This window comes from Mya arenaria, chromosome 5 (genome assembly GCF_026914265.1).
Source record: "Mya arenaria isolate MELC-2E11 chromosome 5, ASM2691426v1".
In the NCBI taxonomy this organism is placed as follows: domain Eukaryota; kingdom Metazoa; phylum Mollusca; class Bivalvia; order Myida; family Myidae; genus Mya; species Mya arenaria.
Genome location: NC_069126.1, coordinates 76,885,101 through 76,901,403, shown reverse-complemented (window position 1 = coordinate 76,901,403; position 16,303 = coordinate 76,885,101). Strand labels below are relative to the sequence as shown.

The 16,303-nt window shown below is 34.2% G+C and overlaps 1 protein-coding gene across 1 annotated transcript; it reads left to right on the top strand.

The window, feature by feature from the left end:
• Nucleotides 1-1,518: 1,518 nt before the first annotated feature.
• LOC128233714 (uncharacterized) lies at nucleotides 1,519-12,391 on the top strand. The gene is made up of 2 exons (XM_052947526.1): nucleotides 1,519-1,628; nucleotides 11,629-12,391. The coding sequence occupies exon 2, from the start codon at nucleotides 11,654-11,656 to the stop codon at nucleotides 12,083-12,085; it is 432 nt and encodes a 143-aa protein (XP_052803486.1). The 5' UTR covers nucleotides 1,519-1,628; nucleotides 11,629-11,653; the 3' UTR covers nucleotides 12,086-12,391.
• Nucleotides 12,392-16,303: the final 3,912 nt, after the last annotated feature.

Below are 16,303 nucleotides of genomic sequence, written 5' to 3'. Positions count from 1 at the left end.
CTGACTGAAAGTACATTTGTAAAAAAAAATTCCAGACTTTCAGTCGACCAGGCAGTCTTAAACAATTAGTGATAGCCCATTAGCCTTCCCAGTGGCCACTCATAAGTTACAAAATCAGTAAACCCACAAATAATTAGTTGGTGTGTGATATTGCCGGTGGCATAGAGGTGATATGTGTGCTTTTGTTTATATTGTTTATATTACTAACTCGCTCACACGACATACTAACTCGTTCCCACGACATACTAACTCGCTCCCACGATTTACTGTGTTGTTGCCAAGACCTACTGACTCGCTCCCACGACTTACTAACGCGCTCCCACGATTGACTGTGTTGTGGCCAACACTTACTCTCTCGTTCCCACGACATACTAACTCGTTCCCACGACTTACTTACTCGTTCCCACGACTAACTAACTCGTTCCCACGACATACTAACTCGTTCCCACGACATACTTACTCGTTCCCACGACTTACTTACTCGTTCCCACGATTGACTGTGTTGTGGCCAAGACTTACTCGTTCCCATGACTTACTAACTCGTTCCCACGACCTACTAACTCGTTCCCACGACATACTAACTCGTTCCCACGACATACTAACTCGTTCCCACGACATACTAACTCGTTCCCACGACTTACTTACTCGTTCCCTCGACTTACTAACTCGTTCCCACGACATACTAACTCGTTCCCACGACATACTAACTCGTTCCCACGACTTACTTACTCGTTCCCACGGTTGACTGTGTTGTGGCCAAGACTTACTCGTTCCCACGACTTACTAACTCGTTCCCACGACTTACTAACTCGTTCCCACGACTTACTTACTCACTCCCAAGACTTTCTAACTCGTTCCCACGACTTGCTAACTCACTCCCAAGACTTTCTTACTAACTCCCAAGACTTTCTAACTCGTTCCAGGAACGTTTCATATCAAAGAATGAATGAAAGACGTCCAGGAGAACCCTTATAAAGGACTTTTTAAACATGTCACATGAAAACACAATGATACAGTTTAGACAGCTGGTTTAGTTTTATTGTTGTTGTTCATTAAAAAGGCTTAAATCATGATCATCAACTCGCGGAATATTTAAGTGTATGTGCCAATTGAATTATGTGTGAATTATGCAACGGAAGGAAGAGAACACTTTGTATACAGTATGTCATTGAATAGTCAGAGGTTGAAGTATTCCTGTAAGGTCGTCGATATCTTTTCAAACGAAAACACACAACAACTCCATCCAAATGTTGAAAACTTCTAGTATATTTTTTTCTTCCGTCAGAACCATACAATACAGTCAAAACTACACTGTTTTACTGTAAATACTATTGAATATGGATTTCTCGAAGATGATTAAAAGTAACAAGTTTTCTTCATCATAGAATTTAGGTTAGCAATTGGTTTTCTGTGGACACCTGTGATATCGGTTCTGTGACTACCGCCTCCTCCTCCAAGCCTGCAGGTATATAAGCCGCTATCGGGAAACGCTCTATAGCAAAAAACAGTCCTGATATTGCCGTTTTAATATGGTCTGAAATAAGCAGCGCCGTTAAAAAGTCGAAACCTGTAGGAGCGAGTTTTCTTTCGATATCAAAGCTTCAAAAGAGGACTTCCCAGAATTAAAGGTAAGCTTTACTTTAGCAATTTTACTTTATTTTATTTTTTGTAATATACTTGAATTATTTATCGCTTATATTTTATTCACTTGTCTTTTATCCTGCCATTAAACTTAACACAATTTAGTTTCAATTGTTATTTTTTATTGTGAAATGGCTCATATATACATGTACAAGTTAATGGTTTATCATCTATAATAATAGGCCAACCTAAACTTTTATCTTTCAAAAGTTAAATACAAGAGCATTTTTACCATAATTATAATTGTGTTTTTTTTTTAAATCTTTTCGTCTGAATATTTTTCTACTTTTTGTATATAGAGGGATGTGTGTGTAACAGGACCTAGTATAATTCATCAACAAACCTCCTTAAAATACCTAGGTTTTTTTTTAAATAACTTAAAATGAATGTTTATAAAAATGTTCAATTTTATAATCGTAATTCTACTCAGTGATAGAGAATAAAGTTTATTTCTCTCATGCTTTTCGATGAAATATGGAGTTTTTAACAGTGGAATAACAACAGTTGAAATATGGATTTCATATTCTTACTGCAAACTAAGGAGTGAAACTATCAGCTTTAGGAACTACTTTCAAAATTAGTTGTAGGTACTTCCCCTAGATCAAAACTTAAAATATTTTAGCGAAAATAAAAAGTGATATTAAAAAAGTTGAATATGTTTAAATGAAGATTTAATTGTAAATAAACATAACAAACCGTTTTTGGAAACATGGTTATCCTGATTTTCAAACATTTCTTGAAGCTGATTGTTCGAACATTTGCTTTCATTCAACTTCCCGGCAAATCACGCAATAACCGTTGCACCACCACGCCTCAAAAATATCAACAACGGAACAACGAAGACTGGTACCCACTCTTCATCTTGAAGTGAATCAGCCAAATACCCGTGTTTCTTTCATGTTTTTCGATGAAATATGGGGTTTTTATAGTGAAATAACAACAGTGAAAATATAAATTTGATATTTTCACTACAAAATAAGGAGTGAAAATATCAACTTTCAGAACTACTTTTAAATTCCTTTGTTGTAACATGTTCTTGCCTTGATCAAAACAGAACACTAGGCTTCAGTAAATTATGTCAAAAATGTTTAAAAATTAAAGAAATGTTTTATAAATTTAAATAGATATATAATTGGGAATTAACAAATTACCGGTTATCCTGTTTTTCAAACATTTTCCTGATCTTTGAAGCTGAGTGTTCGAACATTTGCTTTCATACCAAGCAAATTACATACAAAAACAACTGTTCGAACATAAATAAAATTTTATATCATCGTTCAAATGTATTTTGAACTGTTTGCCGTTGTAGTACGTAAAATGAGCTTCCTGGAAAATTCACACAAAAATTTACAGATAGATCCTATATTTTTTACCCCACCCACACCTCAAAATATGTCAACAAACTAGCTTGGCTTTCACTCTTTATCTGGAAAACAAACCTGTTTTAAAGCGAAACAGACTGGTCTCTGACAGTAAGATGACTGAATTTTAATTTACAATGAAACACATTCAGTCTTAAACTAAAAAGAATGTTTAAAATTCAATGAGTATCCACATTTGTTTTGCTAACACATTTGACCTTCCAAATTTTCATTCTTTAAATAGCGGCGTAGTAAGTTGGTTATGTATTCATGCCCATCTTAAAATAAAAGTGTTTTCATTATTTTTTGGAACATATGTGCACTAATAAAACTTCATTGTTTACTGTTCATAAAGCTTTGCAATAAAAAACGAGCGAATATTAAGATATAAGAATTAATAGCAGAGAACTATTTCTCAGCAAACCTGAATATAGAAAAGTTGACAGCTAAAATCATGCATGAGGGGCGCCCCACGGGTAGCGGCGTAAAACCCACCCTTTTCAAAAAAAGGAAGTAATTCAGAAATAAATAAAAAACAAATAAAACTTCGAAAATAAGCATAAAAGAAACAGATTATTTGTTTATTTCAGTGTAAGATCGTATTTAATTTCACCCGTGATCATAAAAAAACTACTTTTTCACTCGTGGATTTCTATGACACTGGTGAAATAAAATACGATCTTACACTGAAATAAACAAATATCCTCTATTTCTTTCATGTTTTTCGAAAAAATATGGGCTTTTATCAGTGAAGTAACCACAGTGAAAATATCAATTTGATATTTCCACTACAAAATAAGGAATGAAAATATCAACTTACAGAACTACTTTTAATATCCTATATATCATGAAACAAAATCTTACACTTGAAAAGTGTATTAATCAAACGCAAATCGTCATTTGTTTTGCTAACACGTTCGACCTGTATGATTTGGTCTTGTATTCATGCCCTGCTCAATTTGTAAAAATGAAAATCATGCATGAACGGTAACTATTTGGAACATAGGTGCATTAATAAAAGTTTATTAAAGAATGTTAATAAAATGTTTGCACTGAAACACGAGCTTATAATAATCAACACAAAAACCCCTTGGAGAACTATTTTCCCACGAGCCGGCGTAGAAATGACAGCTACGTCATCAGCGATCAAATCTTTGCGCGAAGAGAGACCATGGGAAGCAGCGTAGCAAATGTTAAAAAGTGGGTATCAAAAATACCAGTAAAACTACGAAAATAAGCATTATCTTTTCTTTTTTAGTGTAAGATCGCATTCTGTTTCAATCGTTGGCATACAAAAATATATACCAGAAAATTGCTTCCTTCCCTTGCAGTTACTGGACCCAGAATATTAGGAAACATAGTGCTATGAAAGAAAGCATGAATTGAAAAGTTGGTTATATCGAAAGTATTTTAAAGGATTTCGATTAAAGCTTATTGGTTTAGTTATTGGCGATACTATTAAATATGTAGAGTCTTTCAATAGTTATTTAAAGTGACACTCTTATTCAAAATCAATACATAAACATGTTTAACAAACATAAATTTTAACTGATAAACCTTATGCATTTATGGAAAATATTAACTACTATCCTTTTTGGAATATTAAAACAATATTATTAATTGTGGTAAATCTTGTTTGGGAGTAACAGTGCATCTTTAAACTATCCTCATGCAAGTCTACACGGCTCCCAAATAAGGTGGTATTACTATAATTATACTGTTTATCATTAAAGTGACTCGCTCATGTTTTTGGACCAGCGAAAGATATCCCGGTAATGCATCTAAAAGACTTATTGTTTAATTAATTTACTCAATGATATTGAAATAACAAAAAAGAAGGGTTTTTGTGTGATGTCAAGTCAAGAAAACATTGCGATAATGTCAATCAACCAATCTTGCTTCAATGAACGCTAGATCCCGTTAGTAATAGTATTCAAATTTGCGGTCTTTAAAGACAATATTTGAGCAAATATCATCATTTGTTGAAGGGTTCCAGCTGTCAGCATCTTAGTTCTTACACTCCTAGTAATTTTCCACATTTTGTTTAGTAATATTTTTTTATATATTTATAAATATATAAGTGCATTTTTTTCTAACCTTAAGCGAGTCCCTTTAAAAGAGTGACAGTCTTAAAAGTTTAAGTTAAAGTAACTGCTTCTTAATAGAAAAATATACTGCTCTACAAAGAAACTCTCTATGTTTATAATATGTGTAAACTGCATAAAAAGCGTGAAATATATAGTAGAAAAAAACAGTCTTGTTTAATGCGTAATAACAACGTTTCAAGTTTTCATTTGTCATAATTTTATCTGTATAACCCGGACATACTGATACAAATAAAATGGAGGCTTTAATATAGTATGAGCTGATAAAGGAATACTAATAATTGGCTCCATAATGATCATTTTCCCTAGAGTGTTTGCAAGATTCCCAATTTACTTCTATATTGTTAAAATCAAGTGTGCAAATGTGCTTGATATCGAGCATGTTATTCGAGAAATTATTCCATAGAAGCCAAAGTTAGCGAACTTCTTTTTTCCAGTGTGTGTACACCACGTGATAAATTACGTCATAGATGCTACGTCGGAAGACAACAGTTTGCTTAAAATGACGATTAAATCAAAAGATAAATTTTCTTTTACTACACAATTTTAAATAGAACAAAGGATAGTCTATGCCGCTTAAAGAGCTCCACCTTCGTTTTATTACCGAAGTTTAATAAGGTGATTAGTTTCATCAAACACTCCAACAAACCTGTTTCCAAAATAATGTTTTGACAGTGCTCCGTCAAACGGCCGTATTGTGAAAAGGTTTGTAGAAGGGTTTTAAGAAACTTAACTCTCAATCAAACTCAGGTAAAGACCGAAGGCCGGGCTCCGTAAGCGGCGTAGACTGCACTTTGTTTCATTTAAAATGGTGAAGAAATAGTGAAGAAATCTTTGTTTAAAGTCTTCATTCGAAGCAAAATATTGCCTTCCGACGTAGCATTTATGACACAAATCATCACGTGGTATGCACACACTATTTTCTACCAGTGGATTATTGCTTGGCAAGATGTAACAAAATAAAGATGTCGGTAATAAATCCATATGACATGGCCAAAAAATAACCACCTAATGGTAGAAATAGATTTAAAGCAAAGTTGAATACAACCTACATATTCAGCCAATGAAAATGCAGACAGACAAGCATTAAGTATTAGGCTTACTCATTAAGAATTCAACTTTCGCGGATATTTTAAGGCCCGCCTTTCGCCACTCATCCGATACAAACTCCCTGCGTCAGATTTTGCGTTGACAATGTGTAAGCCAGTGAGTGAGATGACCTGAATGATTCAGATAGGCTCATTCGCTTCGCTTCGCTTACTGCGCCCATAATCTTAATCATTAAAATATTACTTCACACCAACTTACTATTGTGAAGCGCAATAAAACTTTAAAAACCCGACACACCGTTCCGCTTGGATACAATGAGTGAATATGTTTACTTAAAGCACATGACTATATCCATCACCAGATAACAACAGTAAAATGCAGGAAAATGAAACATACCAATTCATATTTCATATTTGAAACCATTATGCCTTTTCAAAATAAAGGTCTTGTCTTATATGGCGAAACCACGAGTGATTATATAGTTGTCTATAATCATGATTGAAATCCAATACAATCGTACACTGAAATGAACAAGTTGTCTGTTTCTTTTATTCCTTTTTCGGTGTTTTATTTTAGTTTTTTTTCTAAATACCCCCTTTTAAAAAGAGTGTTTGCTAAGCCGCTACCTGTGGGATGCCTCTCATGAAAAGTTAATAATTGATGACGTAGCTGTTATTTTCTTTTTCCGTTTCGTGGGTAAATAGTTCTCGTTAGAGTTTTTTTTTCAGTTAATTGTATACTCGTTTTTTTGTCAAGAAATTTAAACATGCATCAATGAACCTTTTTAATCCATTTTGTTCCAAATATAACAGGTAGTGCACGATTGATTGCAGGATTGCATTTTTGCATCTGACCAAATAACTACGCCGCCATTTACTGAAAAAAAAACAAATAAAAGTTCGAACGTGTTATCAATCAATTGCGGATTATGATTGGATTTAAAGGTGTCTTAGTTTAGAGTTTGGTTCATGATACATTTGTATTCGGTCATACCTCAATGTCAGAGACCAGTCTGATTCGCTTGAAGACGGGTCATTTTCCACATAAAGAGTCAAGATCACGTTAGATTGTTGAAGCGTGGGAGGGGTAAAAAGACATCAGTTATTATTGGGTTATTTTCCAGGGAAGTATTATTACAAAGTCAAACAGTTTAACAAGATATTTTATAAATAATATAACAGCGAATTTATGCTAGAGGAGTTGTTTTCGTTTGTTCTTTGTTTTGTACGAAAGCAATCGCTCGAATATTCAGCTTCAACGTTCAAGAATGGGTATGAAGAACAGGATCCCCATTTTTCTAATAAACAATAAGTTTTTATTTTCGAAAAAATCTTTACTTAAACTAATGCAACCGTATTCATATCAAAGGTGACGTCTTACGTTTTGATCAGTAAGTAAAAGTAACTACAATGAATTTTGAAAGTAGTTCTTAAACTTGATATTTTAACTTCTTAGTTTGCTTTTTGATGAAAAATGAGTTTTATTTCACTTATAAAACTGCATATTATTTTATCGAGAAGCATGAAAGAAATATCAGTTCCGCAAAGTTACAATATTCTAGTCTTTGTTGGTATGATGTCTATAACGAGTTCGCGGGTCTATTCAAAATATCACACTATATGTGACAATATTGTCATTGCTTGAATATATATCAGCAAATCATTGCGAAGGAAGCACGCTGTGTCCTGGTTGGACATCACACTAGCTACTCCTCAAACACTTCATTCGTAGAATTTGTTATCGCTGACCTTTATATCTTAAACAACATGCAAACTAATTATGAAGTCAGGGGATGGTTAAGGAAGAAAAGTTTGAACCTAATATTTATTTTTATTATTTATCACCCCTGTTTCAGCGTCGAATGACGTCGTAAACTAATGAAATAACGAATGTCTATGTTCTGACATCTAATAACAATGCAATTTATGTATGACATAAAAAATCTTTCGACTGAGCTGCTGCTGAATCTAATCGGGAAAGAACATTCAATCACGGCATGAATTCACAATGACACTTCTAAAAGTAGAACAATGTGTTAATTTCTCTCAAACACGGCAAACCAGGATAAAGCATAATTAAGCATTATTGGGAAATACATATTGCCATAAACTACATTTATAACTCATAAAGTTGGAATTGTTAGAATTTTACTCTCCAGATGAAGACAATAGAATCCTCGGCTAACGCCGCAGTAAATGTTGCTTCCGCTGGTGAATTCACATCAACTTTGATAGATTGTACAATAGTTGATGACATTCATAGCTGTGAAGAAAAAATAGGCAATTCTCAACAATATTGTTTGTAAAATATGACTGACAGACAAATTTAGTAGTAATATTGTACGCGTAATAGCGAATGCCGATATTTTAATATAGATGTAATACCTTTTATACCATGGGTAAAAATGTTAATGTGACTATTGCATATATTCCTTGCATATTGCGAGAAAAGCATGACCAGTTCACAAGAATTAAAATAAACTTTAGTAATCATGTCATTGCAAGGTCATTCGAACTAATACTTTCTTGGTCCAGGGGGTATATTCGAATTATGCTCCCGATTGTATGGCGTTACTTACTGAAAAATAAAAAGTGAAATTGGTGATGGTTTCACAGTTTCATGGTCCTTAACCCAGAAATAAATAGTGCGACCTGCTTGACTTTCATAAACAAATAAGATACAGAGTTGTATCCCCATTAGCATTGTCACTCCATTGTCACCATGGATAAGAAATGTTAGGGTATGAGTGTAGCTACAATAATGAGCGATCAGGGATACTTTTATTATTTTGACATTTCTTATGTATCCCTGTAACGAGTCTGCCATATTAAGAAAATCGTCAAAAGACTGGTTGACGGCAATTTAGGTGGACTAGGTATGAGTGGAGAGTCAATGTGAATTTCGTCCAATGTTAACAATTAAAGGCCCATAAATCGTGCGTTAATAGTGCTATTTGGCTGTTGGTAAAACGTAATAAAGATATTTTGCCGTAAAACCGTGTTACCCATTTAAGTAAAGATTCGATAACAATTCAAGGGACATAACTCCAGACTTAATATTGTTTTCTGGCTGTTGATTGAACTCCATCGGGCGAAGTAACAGTGATGATAAGAAATGCATAAGTTAGAGAGTGGAGAGTGAAGTTTATAAAATGCCGACAAAAAGGGAACTCCGGAGTGAAATTATGCCAATTTGACTTTTTATCAAAGTTTAGTTGATAATGGTAAAGAACAGCCCTGGTGAAACTCGAGTTAACTGGAACATGAGTTAACTTTACGAAATACCTACTTGGATTTACTTGCAATTGGATTGCAAATCAGTTATTCAGTGTCATTAAAAACGTCACATAAAGGGTTATATTAAAAGGCAAATAAATCAAATGTTGAAGTGAATATTCACAGTGTCTTGAGGTTCTCTCTCTCTCTCTCTCTCTCTCTCTCTGAATGGTCATGAATTAAGGAATAGTCATACCATATCAGGCCATGGGCGACTTTAATTTTTCATATATTTTAAAGATGAATGGTTTGTGATTCAAAAATCTCGCAAAAAATATATGGTGTTTGGAGTCGTGAAAATCTTGAAATCAGTGTAATTTCGCGTGCCAATCGGTCTATTCTCTATAGAATATATAGGAAATTAATTTGATTATCTCCAACCTATTATTGGCATCCTATTGAACATTGATCAAGATGATAGATGCGTCTGGTAAGTTGTAAGTCATGACATCTATTCACTTAAAATATTGAATTACATAATGAATAGAAAGAGTTTATTATGAAATGTTTAACCTTTATGTTTCTGAAAACAAACAGATGTGAAATTAAAACCAATATTGGTATTAATGCAAATGTCTATCCATAAATATAGCAAATCCATAGTATGTCCACAAGATACCCAAACTAACATATACACTGCACTGGAAACTACATACACAAGCTCGGCAGCCTTATACCAACTGTTGCCTTGTGCAATGACATGGTGTTCAAATACCAAACAGTGAACGAAAACCAAGGAGATCATTGAGGATTACATACAAATTGATCACAGACCAAGTCGTTCATTGGGGGTTAAACATGCATTAAAGGAAAACCAACGAGTTCAGTTTGGGTTAAAAACACATTGAGTGAGTTTATCGAAGATTTAAAACATATTTGGCCGATTGTTCATATTTTTTTTTAAAGTTAACAAAGTTGTTAATTTCCAAAATTGTATTTCTTTTAAAGCTGCACTCTCACAGATTGAACGTTTTGACAACTTTTTATTTTTTATCTTGGAAAGAGCAAATTTTTGCGTAAATATCTACAAACCAATGATATAAGATTGCTGACAAAAAATCAAATCGCAGATTGTCATATTTCCGTTCGAAAATTAATGTTTTATGGCTTAAACCGTTACTAACGGTTTAAGAAAATAACATAAAACGTCATTTTTTGAACTTAAATAAAAAAAATCTGCGAACTTATTTTTTGTCAGCAGTCTTATATTACTGGTTTCCATGGACTCGTTCCAAGACAAAAAATAAATAACTTGTCAAAAAGTTCAATCTGTGAGAGTGCAGCTTTAAAGCTTACAGCTTTTCGCATAAATATTTGGAAGGGAAACACGTATGATCGGCACTATTCCTATCAATATTTCACACAACAGTTTTAGCTGTACTTGTTTTAGTGAAGTATATTTATTAACTCATCATAAATTGTTTCACTATTAAAAGTAAAATACGATATCGTTTAGTTTATTGGGGGTTAGACACATATTGAGCGAAAATCAAGAAGGTCATTGCAGGTTACACCGGTGATCGATGCTCAAAGTTAAACTGGTCCCAAAACTTATAAATGAAAGCGAAATAAAGCCTTATCGGAATGAGAGACGCTAATATTTGAGATTCAAGATGATTTCCATGGCTTCACAAGTTTACATCGTTTGTTCGATGACGTATAGTCACCTTATGGCTTGCAGATAGTTTAAAGTAAAACAGAGGATTTCTAGTAAAGCCGAAACTTTGCCTTTTAAATCTTAAATATTCCTTTGGGAGAGGACATCTTAGATAAAATATGTGAAGTGGACATTGTTCAGTTCGTCTGGAAAAGGCAAAACTGAGCTTGCACAATATGTAAAGCCGTACATAAAGTATCGTATGTACACCGAAATTCTAAATTATCATATACTATTCTTCAAATGTTGTTTTAAAAGGAAAGTGAATGTATAACATTTTGTTTCATATATAGATTGTTATAATGTTGAATATGTCATTTTTCCACAAGAACCAATCCTAATTTTATTATTAAATTTGGTGAGGCCGCGGACTCTCGTGTCTGCAATGTATTTAGCGTTTCATTTAATTGGACTTTGATTTTTTTTCTCTTATTTGCTATTTTGTTTTTTGTAAAAGGGGTTATGTATTGTTTGTTCCACTTTATATTTGCTTTGCGTCAAAAGTCCTAAGCAATATCAACTATAAATTATATTTTCAGAACAAACAAACCCAACAACATTACGATGAACACTTACGTGAAAGTTGACCTTGTGGCTGTTACTGTTGTTCTGCTGATTTCATTCTTCTGCTCGGCAGAAAGCTTTCGGGAACTTGCTGAAGACAAACTCAGCGAATCATTGACGCTTGATGAATTTACAAATTCAGTTCTGCCATCAGACGACATTGAAGAGACAGGATACGTCATTTCCGGTCCAAGCGATAAGAGAGGCTTCTGGGATAAACGAGGATTCTGGGATAAGCGCGTGCACGATCAGGCGTGGCTTATGTCGCGTTACTTTTTCCCGCGGTTTGCGTATATGATTCCACCCTACCCGACGAATCAAGAAAAGATGAGAAGACGTATGAATGGAAAACGTGGATTTTGGAACAAAAGAAGTGACCTTGGTGACGTAGAATCGTCGAAGGCTTTCAGCGATTTTTACATTAGAAAATGAAAGCAACGAATGGTTTAAACTACACTGTTTATAACATTGCCATTGACTAAAAATAATTGTTAATGCTTTTGTTTACTAACGGCTTTATTCTGTATTATGTACCCAAGGTATCAAAACTATTAAATATTCGAGTAGAAAAAGACAAGTTATAAGTAATAATAAGGGCTAAACTATGTTCCATATCACAAATTGACACTGTAGTTGCCAATGTATTATTTCAATAATTGTTATACATGTATATGACTAATGATATTAAGAACGTTTTGTTACATAATTAAGAACGTTTTGTTACATTACGAAGACGCAAAAAATATCCTGTGTTATCAATGTCAAAATTATCATAAAACATACATTAGTATGACTATACAAACGTAATTAAATGAAAGTAGCAATGATTTCTATAAGTGTAATACGTTTAACCCACTTCTGTGATTTTTTCAACAAGTGGAGTAACGTAGAAACTATATGAACATAAGATACCAACAGTGAGCACTAGATGTTCAGGTTTCTAGCCTCATTCACTTTAAAATATACTTTCTCAGACGTAAAAGATTTAAGGGCAAAACAATTTGAAAACAATGACTACTTGGTTTCCAAAATGTTCATTGTTATAGCAAACGAGTTTACTGATGACCATAAGATTAGAACTAGGTTATGGCGGTTCTCTGGTCGAAACTTGAACAAATATACACAAGTAATCTTTCACTTGCTTGCACATAAAGGCACTTTGATTGTTTAACAGGAAATCTTTGATTATTATGGACCAATAGCTAAAGATGTTTTCAAACTTAAACCAAAGCAATGGCTTTTCAAGTTTTATACAGGTGGACATATTATTAAAAAGAAAATCGAGGTGTTTTGGCTGTCGGTGTCAGTGCAATAGGAAATGATCTACTGACTAAAGTTTGCTCACTGCAAATTAATTAAATGAATTGGCAAGAAAAGTGATTGGTTACTTAAAGAGGCCTACCTAACACACATGACTGCTTAAATTGGAACCACCCCATCCACGTGAAGCGCTTTTTAGAAATAATACCAAAAACAAGTCTGCAATGATTGAACCTCTGATCAACTGGTTAGGTTTTCCTGCTGGTTTTTTTCTAATATGTACATATCCATACCCATATAGGTGACTAATGAAGGAATGGTATAAAATTACTTGGTTTTCATCTATTAGTTATATTGTTAATTAAAAAACTAGAATTCCGTAGCTCAGTGTGCTCATCCTGTTGTTCGATAGTTATGAATCATCTTTGGACTATAGAATGGTTTGGATGTTCGACATGTAATGTAGATTATTTTTGATTTCTATTGGGTTAAACTTGAGTCAGAGCAGCTTTTTGAAAGGACGATCATTACCATGCATAATGGTACAAGGTATTGCAATATGTGAATAAGCACGTGCTATTTTTCTATACAGAAATGTTTGCACTCTTAATAAAAAGTGGTAACAAAACACCATGTGCTGTATAATGAGATTTATTGCAGGGCGTAAATGAATACGACCAACAGGAAATCTTAAGAACATTCGTTTGGACTATCATGATCGACCTTCAAGGAATAAACCAGATTGTTTGTGGCTTTTTACTAAACACTCAATTAATAATGAACAAATTAATGGTCCATAATGAAACATAAAGTAATTTTTCATACTACTATTTCACTTCTAAGAATTTCCTTCTTTATTTATATGGGCAGCAAATGGTCAGATGCATCCCTCTATTTCTAAATCGTCAGCTAGTTGGTCAGCACTTTAACACAACCCGAAATGACGTGTCTTTTTTACGTAGGTCTAAATGCATGGACGGAACACAAAGCAGGACCGTATTACACCAAAGACAATTAAGTCCGAAAACAATGTATATACTACTTTTAGTGTTTTACTCGATGTGTTTACCCTTAAACGGTGATCTGCCTTACTTTTCTGAAAAAAAAATACATCAACTTTTAATCAATCAGAGATCTAAAAAGCTCGTTTTCGGAACTCCTTAAGTTTACTTATTTTATTATGACCAATGGTATTTCTAGTTGTAGTAGTATTAGAAGCAGTAGTAGTAGTAGTAGTAGTAGTAGTAGTAGTAGTAGTAGTAGTAGTAGTAGTAGTAGTAGTAGTAGTAGTAGTAGTAGTAGTAGTAGTAGTAGTAGTAGTAGTAGTAGTGGTAGTGGTATTGGTGGTAGTAGTAGTAGCTGTAGTAGTAGTAGTAGTAGTAGTAGTAGTAGTAGTAGTAGAAGTAGTAGTAGTAGTAGTAGTAGTAGTAGTAGTAGTAGTAGTAGTAGTAGTAGTAGTAGTAGTAGAAGTGGTAGCAGTAGTAGTAGTAGTAGCAGTGGTGGTGGTAGTAGAAGTAAATCAAGTAGAAAATGCGTCTTGGCAACATCAGTTCTTTCACTTCGTAAAAGTCAGATTAATTGTTTCACACAAAGAACCATGCGGCTTCATGCGCTCCTCTGGGTGATCATATTCGATGGCATAAATTGGTTCCAACTCATAAATCACTCCCTCAAAGTTCCCAAAGTGCAGTCGTAACGATTGCGCGTCTGTTCAAAATATTCCACTAGGTGACAATATTGTCATTACCTGCGCATATATCAGCCCATCATTACGCAGGAAGCACGCCGTGTCCTTGTTGGATATCACAAAAGCTACTCCTCAAACAGTACATAGGTAGAATGTGTTATCGCTGAACTTTATATCGTTGGCAACATACAATATCATTCTGACGTGAGAGGATGGTAAAGTAAGAAAAATCATCTAATAATTTGTTAAACTATTTAAAATCCCTGTTTCAGCGTCGAATCGTAAACTACTTTTATAACCAATGTCTATGTTCTGGCATCTAACAACACTGGCTATTTATATATGTTCTAAAAAAATTCTTTCGACTGAGCTTCTGTTGAACCTTAAGAAAGAACATTGAATCACAGCAGGAATTCACAGGTAGAACAATGTGCTTATTATTACGGCAAAGCAGGATAGAGCACAATTGATCGTTATCGGGAAATATATGTATTTATAACTGCATTTAAACCTTAAACAAACAAACACAAATGGAAAAAAATATAATAAAATAGTTTTGGAAATGTAAGAACTGAAATGATGGTTATACACAAAAGTAACCTCAGCTAACGCCTCAGTAAATATTGCTTCCGGTGGTGAGTTCACATCAAATTTGATAGATTGTGTAATAATTGATGACATCTATAGCTGTGCAGAACAAATCGGCAATATTCCACAATATGGTGCGTTAAATATGAACGACAAGTTTAGAAGGAATATTGAACATGTTGTAGCGAATGCCGATAGTTTCATATAAATGCAATACCACTTAACAACATAGGGTAAAAAGGTAAAATATGGCTATTGCATTCACTCCAAGCATAATGAGAGAAAAAAAATGAAAAGTTGACAAGTATTAAAATTTATAATATAGTATTTATGCCCTTGCAAGATCATTCGCGCGAACAGTTATTCCTCAGTCCATGGGTATAATCGAATGATGTTCCCGACTGTATGGAAACTTAAAAGTGAAAGTTTGACAATTGTATTGCACATCAGTCGATATATTACGCACAAACACATTGTAGCCAAGTTTGGTATATCTTGGGTAAGAAAAGACTACTACTACTCGAGCTAACTGGAATAGGATTGTACAAAATATCCACTTTGTTTTTCTTGCAAAATCATAAATTTTAAAGTGTCATAATACACCAGTCAATCGTAACCACGCCCACACCCCATGTTCGGGGAATAGCGGGGACTTTGACTTTCGGTCAAGCCCAGGTAAAATCCCCGCCTTGCGGGGAATAACTGATGGTAAAATCTCCGTCAAATGCCCCCGCAACTCAGGGACCTTAGGTAAGGCCCATCCCCTGTATATTTGACGCGAAGACAAAACCACCGCATTCACACGGCACTGCGGGACCACCGGGAAGGTAAAATTACGGCCCATTTTCCCGGCGAACCCCGGTATAGCCCCTGGGGGACCGCTGTTTCAATTGACTGGTGAATAAAGGTGTAACGTTAAGAGCTGTATTAAAAGACAAATATTACCAGTTTGGATATGACTACTCACAGTGAGATGCGTTTTATTCTCTTTCTTTTTTTAATCAAGCACTGGACTCTGAATTAAAGCATAGTGTTTAGCCAATGAGCTACTTTCAATTTTCATTTATTTGAAAGATTAATGGTTTGTGATTCCAAAACCTCGATAAACATTTGTC